Source organism: Carica papaya, chromosome 1, assembly GCF_054855325.1.
Source record: "Carica papaya isolate Zhongbai chromosome 1, ASM5485532v1, whole genome shotgun sequence".
Classification (NCBI taxonomy): domain Eukaryota; kingdom Viridiplantae; phylum Streptophyta; class Magnoliopsida; order Brassicales; family Caricaceae; genus Carica; species Carica papaya.
In genome coordinates, this window is record NC_142309.1 from 22,602,069 (window position 1) to 22,616,103 (window position 14,035).

Genomic DNA, 14,035 nt, shown 5'->3' on the forward strand with positions numbered 1-14,035 from the left:
ATATGTCTAAATTTATTTGTTGGCACAACACTTCCGGCAATTTATTCCATATGCAAGAAGGGCAGAAAATATTTGTTCTTAAAGAAAAGGCACAAAATACTTGAGCATCCGAGAGGCTAGTAGTTTCAATGGAGGAAAAAACAAGGTAACTAATATTAGATTTCAGTTGAGAAGTTTGAGTTACTTTTCTTTGCCTTGCAATTATGCCAAAGCAAGTAGTGGAAAACTAAGTCAGAGGAGGGTCTCCTGAAAAGAAGGTTTGCCTTACAAACAAACGTCAATCGCATAACTAGTAAAGATCAAGTGGATTAGATTTGTTCTGATTTTTCATGGTAATGCATGAAGATCTGTTTTTGACTGAACTCTGGACAAACTGCATAACCAAAAAGAAAATAATCTAATACTAAAACATTAAGATTTAAAAGATTCAGAATAAAATAGAGCTACTCGGCTAAATCTTCTTTGCCCTGGCCATTGTTTCCGACACCATAACATCCAAATGAGTGCTCCTTACAAGCAACAACTTATATCACAACATTCGATTACATCTTTACTATAAGAAAGAGAACTGGTGATGAAATTAGTTATCATTGGTTTCATCTTTACTAGAAGAAACAGAACCGGTGACGAATTAGCTATCAAAACACGAAAAGTAACTTGCCAATAAACAGATGTACTACTTGAAACTCAAGCAAGAAAGTTTTATTTTCCAAGGTTCTCTCATGTTTTTCTTCTCCCATCAAGAAATTTTGGGACTGAGATGAAGCTTTGGATCTCTGAAAAACCTTTTAACCATATCAGCCTTCTCAACGGAAAGATCTGTGTTTTCCAGAATATCTTCCTTTGATGCTTTTGCAATAGCTTCAATGGAACCAATACCTTGATTAAGCTGAAAGCAAAATAATGAGACCTTCCCTTCACTGATAACCGTATCTTGAAGACTATGATCTCAACAAATAATATAACTACACCAAAAAAAGCCCTATATTTCATTTATGATTGTATAGTAGACACATTAATTTATATAACGGATGGATAATTATGTGGTAGTATATTTTCATTAATAGTGACAAAAATTTCAATTGACAACAAAACTAACGAGCTGAGATTTTTATTAAACTATGAAACTTGAGTTGACACTTATAAAAGACCAGTTTTCAGCTTTCAAATGCTTTTACGCCTTGAACTATATGGGTCTTTACAGGTCACTGACAGATTGATAGCTTATATTCAAATAACATGAAGACTTACTTCATGTCTTATGAGCAATAACTTTAGGGATACAGGTTCACCTTCAACCATCCAAACTGCATGCTTTGGTTCAAGCACTATTTAGACAAGGTTAATAGCTGTCTGATTTTGTAGTGAGGTAAAAATGATCCTTATGAAGCAGAGTGATAATCATTGTACAAAAATTCTCCTAACCATTAAATTCCATTACTGGTAAGGAACTTAATGCGTGATTACAAAGTCCATACTTAGAAGCTTAAGAAGTTCCCACCACCGACAAATAAAAAGAAAGGTAAGAACATGGATCTGGTATTTAAAACTAACTTGAATTAACTCTCGACCAGTTTTTAGTAAACAACTATTAACATTAATTCTGTAATTGATATGGTTCCATATGATAAATATCACATGATATCTCTAAAATTTCTGAGATTCAATAAAAAAATTACCGAATTTGCGTCATGGTTATCAATTCCTGGTATGGATGTGACTACCCTGTAGAAAATGTCCATCCCTTGCACAGCTTGCTTTCTCTTCATATGCAAAAGAAAGCAGAAGATTCTTGAATCAAAATGAACAAAAGAACTGGAAGTGTAACGCAAGGAAATTTTAAGGACAGTAGTTTCCACAAACTAACCTCTGCCTTTAATTTTGATTTAGCATCATGTTTCTTACATGCTGCAGCTTGCATGACAAACCGATTTATTACTTCATAGGAATAATTCAAGTGAGCTTCAGCTCATAAGATCTTACCCCCACGAGAATGAGCTATCTGAACAATCTTTTCAAATCCCATCTCTACATCATGAACTAACACAAATGGTGGTTTACCGAGCTCCATCCCATATCTTTACCAGAAACAGAATGTGGCCTCTCAGAATGCAAATCATCAGAATAGCACATACAGATCAAAACCCAGACAAAACCTTATATGACTCACTTGAAATAGGAGCGAACAAACGCATCATTTTGCTCTCTGGTTGATAGGGTGACAATAATATAAAAGTGTGCAAACTGCTGCTTCAATTTCTCGATTCTGCTGGGTTTGCATTCAAATTCACCATGAAACAACATAAGGGACTCAAATAAAAACAATTAACCTCTTACCTGCAGAAGATTGATGTAACATCACAGCGATCCCAGTTTGTCAAGAAAATGAAAGCTATTGACAGACCTGCGCAGTTGAATATTATGTCCTGGATATAGAAACTACCAAAAGATGAGCAGCGAACCAGCCAGAAGTAGATCGATATTTGAACAGAAACAACGCACATACTGGTGCAAGTGGAACAATGTTAAGACGAAAAGAGTTTAAACTTAAGAAAGAGGAGACGAAATTGATGAACGATGTGTGTTGTTCATCTCTCCATGGTTTGCTTATCATACAAACTCCAGCATTACCTGCAGTTATAAAAAATTTAGCAGAAAAGCTATTTATGTACTCCGTAATGTGTGATCCGTATCTCAAAATAATACATGATAACGCCCAAAAGAAAATCTGTAACCAAAAATGAATTAAACGGAGTTCGCGAGGACTGGTTTCTTCTATCGTTGTTTGACTCTGCGAGCAACCAAAAGCTAAAAATTCTTTTGGTAACTGAAAAGATCGAGGAGAGTAAACCAATTCGGATAATAAAAAGTGAGGAAAGGATTTGCAAATCCTTAATCGGATTCAATTCCTTTTCTCGGGAGCCAAACAGATGAGTAAAAAGCGAAAAGAAAATGTGAAAAAGAGAGAAAAAAAAAACGTAAAAAATTGAGAGAATCAGTGAAAATCGAAAGGATTACCTGAATTTTGAAGAGCTGATGAATTGCTAGCTGTTAGACTCGTGTAGTTTGATTGTGAATTGGCCATTCAGAAAGAGAAAAGAGACGCGCGAAAGTGGAAGGCTGAGTCAACTCGATTCAAATATATGGTAAGTTCGAATTCGTTCTTTTATTGGCGGTAAAAAGTAAAAGCTGATAATTTACTGTGGTAACTGTCTTGTGACATTTTCTTTTGGTAATTACATTTATATCATTGTATAATATATAAGTAAATATTCTTTAATTTGAGACTATATAATACTATACTCCAGAATAAATTTAGAAATACTGGCTGAATTTATTTATAAATTCAGGTTTAGTTTAACAAAATATGCAAATTTTATTAAGATAATAAAAATTTAATTTCATATAAAATTTCGGACAAAAATTTAGAAAAAACGCAATTTCATAAATTCAAGATGTTCATCATCTTCTTAGTAAATAAACTGTAAATTTGTAAATGAATTCCATAAAAATTTTACATTTTTATAAATATAATTTAATTAAATTGCCAAAAACATGAAAATTTTAATGAAAGTCTCGTATTCATTTATACATTCTTCTATAATATACTTTCTAACAATTTCGATTCCATATCTGCATTATACCTCATGTAAAAATTACACTATATTATTGCTTCCAAACAGTACTTATACACTGAGGAATTGTACGTTGGTTCTCTTATCAATTAAAACTAAAACTATACGTACGTAGGTATTCATATACAGGCAAGTGTAAGTTTCGACCTTTCTACCCTTTTTACAATTCCCAAAATTTTAAACCTTCACACATTACTCTAAATTTCAAACTCATTTAGACATCATCAATTGAACGGCATGAAGGAGAAATTACCAGACATAAATAGTAATAGGAAAAGAACTGAGTATTCCCAAGACCTATGTGACTTGAAACCAAAATTTTAAGATCCTAACTTCTTACTAAAAGCACGCCTTGAAGTTCTTAGAACTTAGAACCACTGCAAATTAACAGCAAATCTCTTGTCCTATGCTTTTAACTCAATATATAAGCATTCCGTTACTCAAATCAAAGCTACAATGTTCAAAACGCTTGGGAAAAAATTACATCCAAACTACCCAACTCAGGAAGAGCATAAATCATCACCCAAAAACAGGCAACAGCAGCTAAAATGCAACTGATAAATCACAACCTTCTTCCTCTTCTACCACCCTTTCTGCGCGTGCTATCAGTCGGGATTGGAGTCACATCCTCTGAAAAACAAAAGAAAATTTTCAAGTCAATGGAACTGGATCCTACAACAAGGACAGAGCACCCCAGACAGTTTTAATAACAGTAAAGAGAGAAAAGGCAACTAAACAGAGGACGGCAACCTCTTTTGATATTGTTACTTTTTTTTAGATAAAGCTATTCTGATACCTCAAAGCAGGAAAAGCAATCACTTGGGGAAACATTTGCAACAGGCACTACCAAGACCAGTTCCAAAGTTTGACATAACTACAAATATGATTCTAACAAAATTACGTGAAACATTTTCCAATCATAACAAGCTAAGGATGTTTAAGTACCTATACGACCAATCCTCATGCCCGAACGAGCAAGGGCTCTAAGTGCTGACTGAGCTCCAGGTCCAGGAGTCTTGGTCTTGTTGCCTCCAGTGGCTCGAAGCTTTACATGAAGAGCAGTGATGCCAAGCTCCTGCAGTTTTTTATAATCACCAAAGGCCAATAAGCTTATTGCACAAGTAATGTGCACCACTTCAGTGTACTGAACATAGAAATTTCTAAAAAACTTCTACGATAAGGTGCAGCAGGTATCAATAAAATGAAATAAATGTGACAGCAGTTGCATGCAATTGTAGATCATCAAAATGGGATGACCTTGCATCTTTGTGCAACGTCTTGTGCTGCAAGCATGGCTGCATATGGTGAGGATTCATCCCTATCTGCTTTGACCTTCATACCACCTGGCATTGAAGAAACATTAGGAAGAAAACCAAAAGAATAAAAGAATAACACCCCAGAAAAATAACAGTGGGAAACGTTTTACTACATAATCACTAGATGTATTCCCCCGCTTAGAATCCCAAGTTGATTAGTTATTTTGCTTGATTAACTTCACAGATATGGCTTCATATCAAGAAATTTTGAACACCTAAAGTTTGCATTTAGACAAAATATAAGACATTGAACAGATCAATTTTGAGCTCATAAACCAAAATTATGGATAAGAGGGTGTTTGGGTTGCTAAAAGAAATGCACTTGAAGCCTGCAAATTACTTTAACTAACAAAAGCAAGTACCTATTTATTCTAAAACTAAGTAGTTAAGCATTCGGATAGATTGTTGTTTGCAAAAAGTAAACAGATGTTTTTAATTAAAAATATTAATAAAATATATGTTTGTTATGATTATTTTATTATTTCATTGTTTTATGTATATTGTTACTTTTAAAAATATATCAAGAGGATACTTAAATAAATGAATTAGATTCGAAAAGAATAAGACCTAAAAGTTAGGGCTAAGGCGCTTACATTCTTAAGTTCATTTTTAAGAATCTAACAAAATATCCTGTTTTTTAAGTCACCAAATGCAACCATCAAAGCAGGATTGCTTAAAGTTACTTGTAAGTACGAAATAAGCAATCCAAGATACCTTTTAATTATTGTAAAGAAAAAAGAAGTAACTAAACTTGTAAAGATATCATTTGAACTTCACGATTCACTAACAATCAGACAGTTAGATAAGCAATCTTAACAAGCCTAAGCATATAACATACCAGTGATGCGAACGAGTGTTTCCCTGCCGGACAAATCAGTTACATGCTGCAAAAGGAAGCATAAATTTTTTAAGTTACCAATAATAATAAGCTTAAATTCAAATAACATGGTACTACTTACAATAAATGTATCATTGAATGAGGCATAAATGTGAACCACCCCAAAAACATGCTCTCCCTCACGCACAGCAGGTCCAAGGGTAACATTTTCCTCCTTGGGCTCCCTGGTTTTCCTCTTCGACTAACAAAAAAGAAATAATTGCCAAAGCATAAATTTCAACTGTGAGATACAAAACCTATAAAATAATTGAAACTAACATTTTTGCAAGGAAATAATACTTGCAATTTTTAAGTGAAATCAACATCTAGGTTTACTGGCATCAGCAATACAAAGCATGAACATGGTATAACTCAGAAGTGGCAACACAATGTTCACTTATATATGTGATTTTTGGGAACCGAGACCACATGGCAGATGAAGATATTCAGTTTCAAATCAAATAAAGCAAAATAAGAAGAGATCAGAAGATACATTCCATACTGTTAAGTGATTTTCAAACAGATTAAGATAACCAATTCTCAGTTTGATTGGGTAATAGTAGCACGTTTAAAAATTTACCATCCTTCGTAGAAACAAAACAAAAGGGGAAAAAAGGATTGACAATTTCTTCTTTATTTTCTCAGATCTTCTTGGTAGCACGCACAGACTGCTAGAGAGAACTTAATACACCAGGGAAACGACAGTAACACAAATTAACACTGGCTCCGTACATTCCAGATAATTGTCTATGCATCCCTAGTCAAGTATAATCATATGAGCCTTATAAAGGTGGTAATGAAAATTCATCTTAACTGCCAGCCACACCGAGCCATTCTTAAGAAGTTATACAAACCCAACAAAAGATTTATAGTGTGTCCTTCAGCCACCAAAGACGACAAGCACAAATTGCATTCTCGTTCACCGGAAATAAAAGAACCATCAATAGAAGAGCGCATATGCGCATTATACATGTAGCATAGATCTTAAACCAAATCCAGCAACAAAACACTCGTCAAGAAACAAAAATCTGTTGAGCCCCTGCATTTTTCTCAGCAATCAATCAAAGCCTAGACCTTTTGTAATCGATAATGGAAAGCTTTCCGAGGAAACGTAGAGAAAAGCTTACCATTGCTTCGAGACGATGAAAGAGAAAGGTAGCGGGTTAAGCTCTCTGTTGATGGAAAACCTTGTCAGCCCTGGCCGTGAAGAAGGTCACAAATCACACAAGATAGATTTTATAGCTAGGGTTTCTTGTAGGCGGAGCAGCATACGACTCGGGTCGGGTCGGTTTCACCTCGGGTTTCGTTTTAATTTATGAAAATCTCCCTGTATTTGTCTTTTAAGTTAAAAACCCTTAATTCTAAAATTTTTAACAAATATCACCATATTTTTCATGATTTATTCATGTTTTCTGATATTAAATTAATATTAATAGTAAAATTAGACAGAGTTTTACAATACTTACTTTAATAGGAACTGTTATTTTTCAAATTTTTAAAATAATTTTAAATTAAAAAAAATCTCACAATCACTGTATTTTTTTTATTTTTTATAAAATAATTATATATTTAATGTATAATAAACAACTAATTAATTTAATATATGTCTATATTTAATATATAATTACAAATTTTACTCAATTTATTTTCATTTAATTTATAATTAATATTTATTTTTTAAATACAACAAGTATAACACCCCGACCTTAATTCAGAGGCGTTACAACGAACCTGCCTATATATATTGTATGATATATAATATTATATATTTAAGTTCTCTCAAACTAATATAATCTGGTATACAGTAAAGGTTTAAATTTAATCATTCAATGTCTAAATTTACTTCATTATACATTTATCAATACCGTGAATCACAATTACACAATTCTCATTTTCAAAATATTTTACTTTCCACTAATTATACAAGTATTCCGGTTCATTACCCATGCTTCCCAATTAGTCTCCTCTACGCACTAAGTTCAGAAGAATGCAACCCTGATCAAGTTTTCTATGCTACATCATCTATAATTGATAAGTAATAAGCATACACAAACTCAGTAAAATAAATTCAAAATATAAACATAGTATGAAAATCCATTTAAATACCTATATTAGTGCCACACTTCTTAAACTCTTACTTCCATTAACCTCTTTGTTTCCCCTATCCATGCTCTTCTTCACTTACGCACTTACCACCACTATAATCACAATTCTCCTCAAAAGAAAACCGTCAAATTTTACCACATAAGGTCACCACTATATGCCACAACAACAGTACTCAAAGTACCAGTATATGTCCACCCGACCATAAATCAGTCACACACCAACACCAATACCCTATAGGTAACCCCCAATTTGACTACCCAACTTACCTCTATTTTCGCCAATCATCAATCCTAAATCAACTACACACTCACATCGTTATCCTTCAAGTAACCCCAATCCATCACTAATATCAACGACCCAACTTACCATCATTTTCGCCAATAATCGATCATAAACTGGCTACACACTCACATCATTACCCTCCAGGTAACCCTCAGCAATCATCAATATCAGTGATTCTCCCTTATTCCTTTACCAACAATTATCAACAACCAACATCGGTGTATTCACACAAAAAAAAATACCACAACTACAATTATACAATTTTCATAATCACAACCAATCATCATACATGCATGCGTATTTAACAAGCACACACATATATACATACATATTTAATCAGTACACAGAATAGTTCATTTTTACATCCACACACATGTACAATCAATAGAGTCCATACAATTTCCACATACTCATTTTTTATGTCCTGTAACACACACACACACACACACACTGTTATTGCCTGTTTCCATCACGCTCTCCCTTCACTTCACACAACTATTTTCCCCTATTTAGTAACACACACACTATTTGTAACATCAATCCCATACTTCCTATTTCCATCTTTCTTTCACATGTATCTCTCTCTCTCATCTCTACTAACCGTCCCTCTCAGGACACTCAAGTCGTCACAGCCCGATTCCATACTTCATTCCCACCCTAACTTCAACATCTCTAGTTTCCTCTCTATTTGGTGACTATCAAACACTCTTCTACGTGTATTCACACATTTTTTTTGCCTAATCCCTACATTTTCGAATTTGCTTCTCTCTCTAGTGATATTATGGTGCATATATATATATACACTGACATATATGTATACACTTGTTCGGTCTCATTTTCGCTAATCCCTCTAGCTCGAGCTCTTCACGATTTCACCTACCATATTTCCTCTTATTAATTCCTTTCCTAACCAACTCTTTTAAGCGAGTGATTCCTCATTTCGCGGCTCCCTATCCTCTCTGTTGGCCCGCTCTCTCTCTTCTATGGTTCATTACACAAACACTCATCATACCGTAGGATTTAACTACAAATTACCATTTTCAGTGTTTAAGATTCAAATTTATAATGCCTCTTGCCTCCATCGTCCTCAACACAACAACAATTCTCTCAATCACCTTAATTGTCTGCTCCCTTTCTTGCTCTTTCTCTATTCTGACCGCCTCTTTTCTTCTCTTCTCCTTTTTTTTTCTTCTTTTCCTCATCCTATTTATACCCAGCCTGACAAATCATCACAACCGTCCATTCCTTTTAAACTGCCCCCTCTCACTCTCCTCCCCCCCCCCACCCCCCCTCGCCCACCCCTTTTTTATAAACTTAGTTATTACAACAAGTGAAAAGTGTATCGTATGGCATCAAGAATATATTAATCCATAAATAAAATATTAACAAATCTACTAAAATATTAATGAGATCCCTAAAATCTTCCATAAAATTTAAAAGGTGACCTGATAACAAAAAAGTAAAGGTTTAAAATTATCTCTTTTTAATAGAGTAAAAATCATTAATAATATCTACATCTTCAATGTCCATCAATTTCTCTTCTTGTAGACTGCCCAAAAAATTGAGTGAAATTTATTTATAATTCTATGTTGGTTTTAATATGTATATTTATTATAATATACATAATGTTTAGCCTATGATAAAAATGTACTTAAATTGATGTAAAATTTTATATCTTACACATATATATAAAATGTTATTAAATTAATTTTCAAAAGTTTGATATTTTGTACAATCCGATTCTTAATGTTTGTTCCGTTGCAATTTAATTTCTAGTATTTTCTATTTATTTAAATATTTAGCTTTATTTTATTTCATAACAAAAAAGTAAAATAATTATACAACATTTGAATACTTTAAAAAAATACAAAAAATAATTTTAACTAATTAATTAAACTGATGAATTAATAACAACAAAAAATATTTCTTACTATAATTATAATTTAATTAAATTATTAAATTGAATTTTTAGTTATTTTTTAAAGCATAAACATGACATAAATATTTTATTTTTTTCAATAAAGAACAAAAATTGAATGTTTAAAATAATTGAAAAATTATATAGACTAAATATTGTAAAAAAATATTAAAATTAAATTATAACAATTATTGACCTTCACATATTAATTTGTTAATTTACTTTATATACATATAATGCGTTAAACCACGCAATTCTAAAAATATTATTTACTTTTACAATTAATTAATATATATAATATTATATAAAATGTGCATAAATTTAATTTATTTATTTTCTAATTTTAATATGAATAGAAATATATTTCATAGATACTGTATGGTATATTTAATTATAAAATGTTTAACGATAATGAAATATTTTTTTACAAGTAATAGTATTATAATTATATGGTAATATATATTTGAATTTATGATATAAATTGTATAAGATATAGTAATGATTATGTGATATTATTGTAACTAATTGTAATAACTCGTCATTCCAGAAAGTTACAAATCTCTTTAATTGAAGTTAATTTCTCTCAACTAAATACTGACTCAACTTTCTCGGAGTTTAATGACACTCCATCATTCGATATGATGCACCATAGAAAGGTAGTCTGCTCGAGTCAGAACCTACACTTGCTCAATTTTGTATATAGTTTATCTTTCCTGAGAACTTATAAAACCTGAGTCAAGTAGTGAGCGTGTTCCTCTTTGCTCTTTTAATATACCATGATATTATCGATAAACACAATGACGAACTGATCTAAAAATTGTCTAAAAACTCTGTTCATCAAGTCCATGAATATAGTTTGTGCATTGGTTATCCCAAAAGGCATGACCAGGAACTCATAGTGTCTATATCGGATTCTGAAAGCTATAGTGGGAATGTCTTATACCCTGATCTTTATCTGATGGTAACTTGAACGCAAGTCTATCTTGGAAAAAATATGTGCAATCTATAACTGGTCAAAAAGATCATCAATTCTGGGGAGGGGATATTTGTTATTGATTGTGAATCTGTTTAATCCTCTGTAGTCGATACATAATCTCATGGTCTCATCCCCTTTATTTACAAACGTGACTCTATCATCCTAAGAAGATACATTATGTCGGATAAACCCACTATCCTGTAATTTCTTGATCTATTTCCTTAGTTCTTCAATCTCTACACAACTCATGCGGTAAAGGACAACTGAGATATGTTGGGTGTCCGACTGAAGATCTATGGTGAACTCAACTTCCCTGTCCACTAGCTGTCTAGGTAGTTCATCAAAGAATACATCCAGAAATTCTCAGACCACAAAGATTTCTTGAATGCAAACTTTTTTTTTAGGTTCGCCTATTATAGAAAAGACAAACGAGTTAAAGCGTCGCATAAACGAGGCAATTGCCATGAGAAAATAATACTTAAAACTTTTATTAATTTGGAAATGACTCTTCATTAAGAAGGTTGAATACAAGTTTCTTGTTGAAATAATTTATGGTGGCGTGATATGCTGCTAACCAATGTATTCTCAAGATTATATCAAAATTTCCTGTGTCTATCTCCATTAGGTCTATACTTAGTTTCCTATCTGTTATATCTATGATATAAGATTTGTATATAACCTCTCCTACTAGTGTCCTATTCCTAGGAGTATACACAAATAGCACATAATTAAGTTTTTCAGGTAATACATTCAAGTTTTTTTGCAAAAGTATGTGAGACAAACGAGTATGAAGCACTAGTATCAATTAAAATATGTGTGAGGTGATTAAAAATAGTGTATGTACCCTATATCATGTCCAAGTTGACTTCTGCATCCTACTGAGTGAGGTTATAAGCTCTGCTCTAGATAAGAGGTCTGGTCTGATTCTAATTTTACGGGCACTCTCTCGCGTAGTGTTGGGCACTCACATATATGCGGCAGATATTGTTGAGACGATAACAGAATCAGTCCCCATGATCTTTGCCATAGTGCTGGAAAGTCCTACCGTGTCCTGTTACCGAAACCTAAGGAGGAGTCTAAGTCACTAGCTTATACCTCTTATACTGCTGAACCGGTATAGTGAGTGTTGGTCTGCGGTGTGAAACCGGGGGTTTGGAATTTCTCACTGCTGAATAGAAGATACGAAGGTTCTACCCTACTAGCTATGCCTTGGCCATAATGGTTGAGTAGGTACTGAGCTCAAATATATACAGTTGCTGTCTGATCTTATGATGGAGGCCCCACTCGAACTTTCTTGCATTCTTGCCTTCATTCATCATACTCTCGGGGGAATATTAGTCCAACTCTAGGAACCTTCGGGCATACTCTGACACTGTCATATCACCCTGTACCAGATGTGCAATCTCTATCTCTTTCAGATGCCAAAGGTGAGCCTGGGAGGTACTATGTATTCAAAGTCATTGGGAACTATTCCCAAGTGACTGAAATAGATAGGGTGGCCTGCTTGAGCTGCTACCAGCGATCTGCCTCTCCCACGAGCATGTAGGTGGCAAGTACCACATTTTGTTCGGGAACCACCTCAAGAGTCACGAAGGTCTTCTCTATCTCAGCTAACAAATATTCAGCCTCTTCGAAAGAGAATACTCCTATAAAGGTAGATGAGTTTAGTCTTTTATACATTTCAATGTAGCATGGGTCCACCATGGATGGAACTGGATTCCGTGGAAGATGGACTGGATTATGCTGGGGAGGGACCATGTTGCTATGTGGCGGCACCTAATTATATGGTGGGGGCACCAGATTGTACTATAGCGACGCCGAATGATATGGTAGAGGAGCAGGGTTGTATCAGGGTGGTTCTGGATATTCCCGCTGCAATGGTGGCTCAAACTGTGGTAGTGGAGGAGGATCAGACAACTACCTTCTTTCCTCTTGGGCCTGCTGGGTAGAGATGAGTCTCTCCAGCATGTCAAAGAGTCGATCAATATTTTCTCGAAGCGACCCATACTGGGTTACTCGATTTAGTGAGTGTCTTCCTCTTTTCATATCATTATACGTGTATTTCACAAAGAATGGTTGAGCAACAATTTGTATTTGGTATTTTTAAGTCTTTGTGTAATGAATGGTTTCAAAGAACGTGACTCTGATACCAACATGTTTTAATTTAATTTTTTTTTTAATTTTTGAGAAAAAATGAATTAGGGACAAAATTAAAAATAATTTTAGAGAAAATGGGTGAAATTTTGAATTCGGTGGGTATTTTTGAAAGAAAATTTGAATTCGGTCAATAGCCCCAGGGACTAGAGCATGCCGCATGGCAACCTCGATGACATCGGCACCACACTAAAAGCCATATGAGTGATTCGCATGTCTGGCAATCTGGCGGTTCAGATCTCATCCCACGCATGTGAACGACCTAGATGCGTTTCCTCTTTAGGCGCGATCAAAAGGTCAAATTCAATCTGATCGTGCGATCTAGATTCATTCTCCGAATAAGATAGATCCAATGGACGAGAAAGGGTCGCGTATCCTCGAACGGACAGCCCAGATCAACGCGGAATGGGTATTTAAATATTGCGTTCTAAGGAACCCTAATCCTAGCTGCACATGTCCTCACTACACCGGAGCCATCACCAACTGCCAAAAAAGGTAAAATTTTTCTTTTCCTGCTTAGAATTCAATTCCGAGCTTTTTGTGGCCATATCGGAGTAGAAAGAATAGGGGGTAAGCTGAAAATTGCGGGCAAAGCTCGATAGAGCCGCAGCAGCTAAAACCCTAAATCCTCTCTGATGACTCCCTTTTCGTTTTTCATTTCACATGATTCTTTGACCATTGTATTCATCGTCCCTTTCTGTGCATGTTACCCAAAGAAGAAATCCTAGCCGCGAAGGAGAATCGGCAAAGCCACTGCACCAGGAGACCCCT

General features: G+C 34.2%; 2 protein-coding genes across 2 annotated transcripts; both read right to left on the bottom strand.

Moving 5' to 3' along the window:
- Nucleotides 1-15: 15 nt before the first annotated feature.
- On the bottom strand, nt 16-3,216 carry LOC110818865 (DNA ligase-like protein). The gene is made up of 8 exons (XM_088221527.1): nt 3,019-3,216; nt 2,507-2,631; nt 2,338-2,426; nt 2,171-2,266; nt 1,984-2,078; nt 1,868-1,908; nt 1,680-1,763; nt 16-889 (listed from the first exon to the last, which is right to left on the bottom strand). Exons 1-8 carry the CDS (start codon nt 3,083-3,085, stop codon nt 740-742), a joined length of 747 nt encoding a protein of 248 aa, XP_088077653.1. The 5' UTR covers nt 3,086-3,216; the 3' UTR covers nt 16-739.
- An 803-nt stretch (nt 3,217-4,019) lies between these two features.
- LOC110818877 (small ribosomal subunit protein uS11x) lies at nt 4,020-7,093 on the bottom strand. The gene is made up of 6 exons (XM_022047897.2): nt 6,956-7,093; nt 5,911-6,030; nt 5,790-5,835; nt 4,893-4,978; nt 4,581-4,710; nt 4,020-4,265 (listed from the first exon to the last, which is right to left on the bottom strand). Exons 1-6 carry the CDS (start codon nt 6,956-6,958, stop codon nt 4,198-4,200), a joined length of 453 nt encoding a protein of 150 aa, XP_021903589.1. The 5' UTR covers nt 6,959-7,093; the 3' UTR covers nt 4,020-4,197.
- Nucleotides 7,094-14,035: the final 6,942 nt, after the last annotated feature.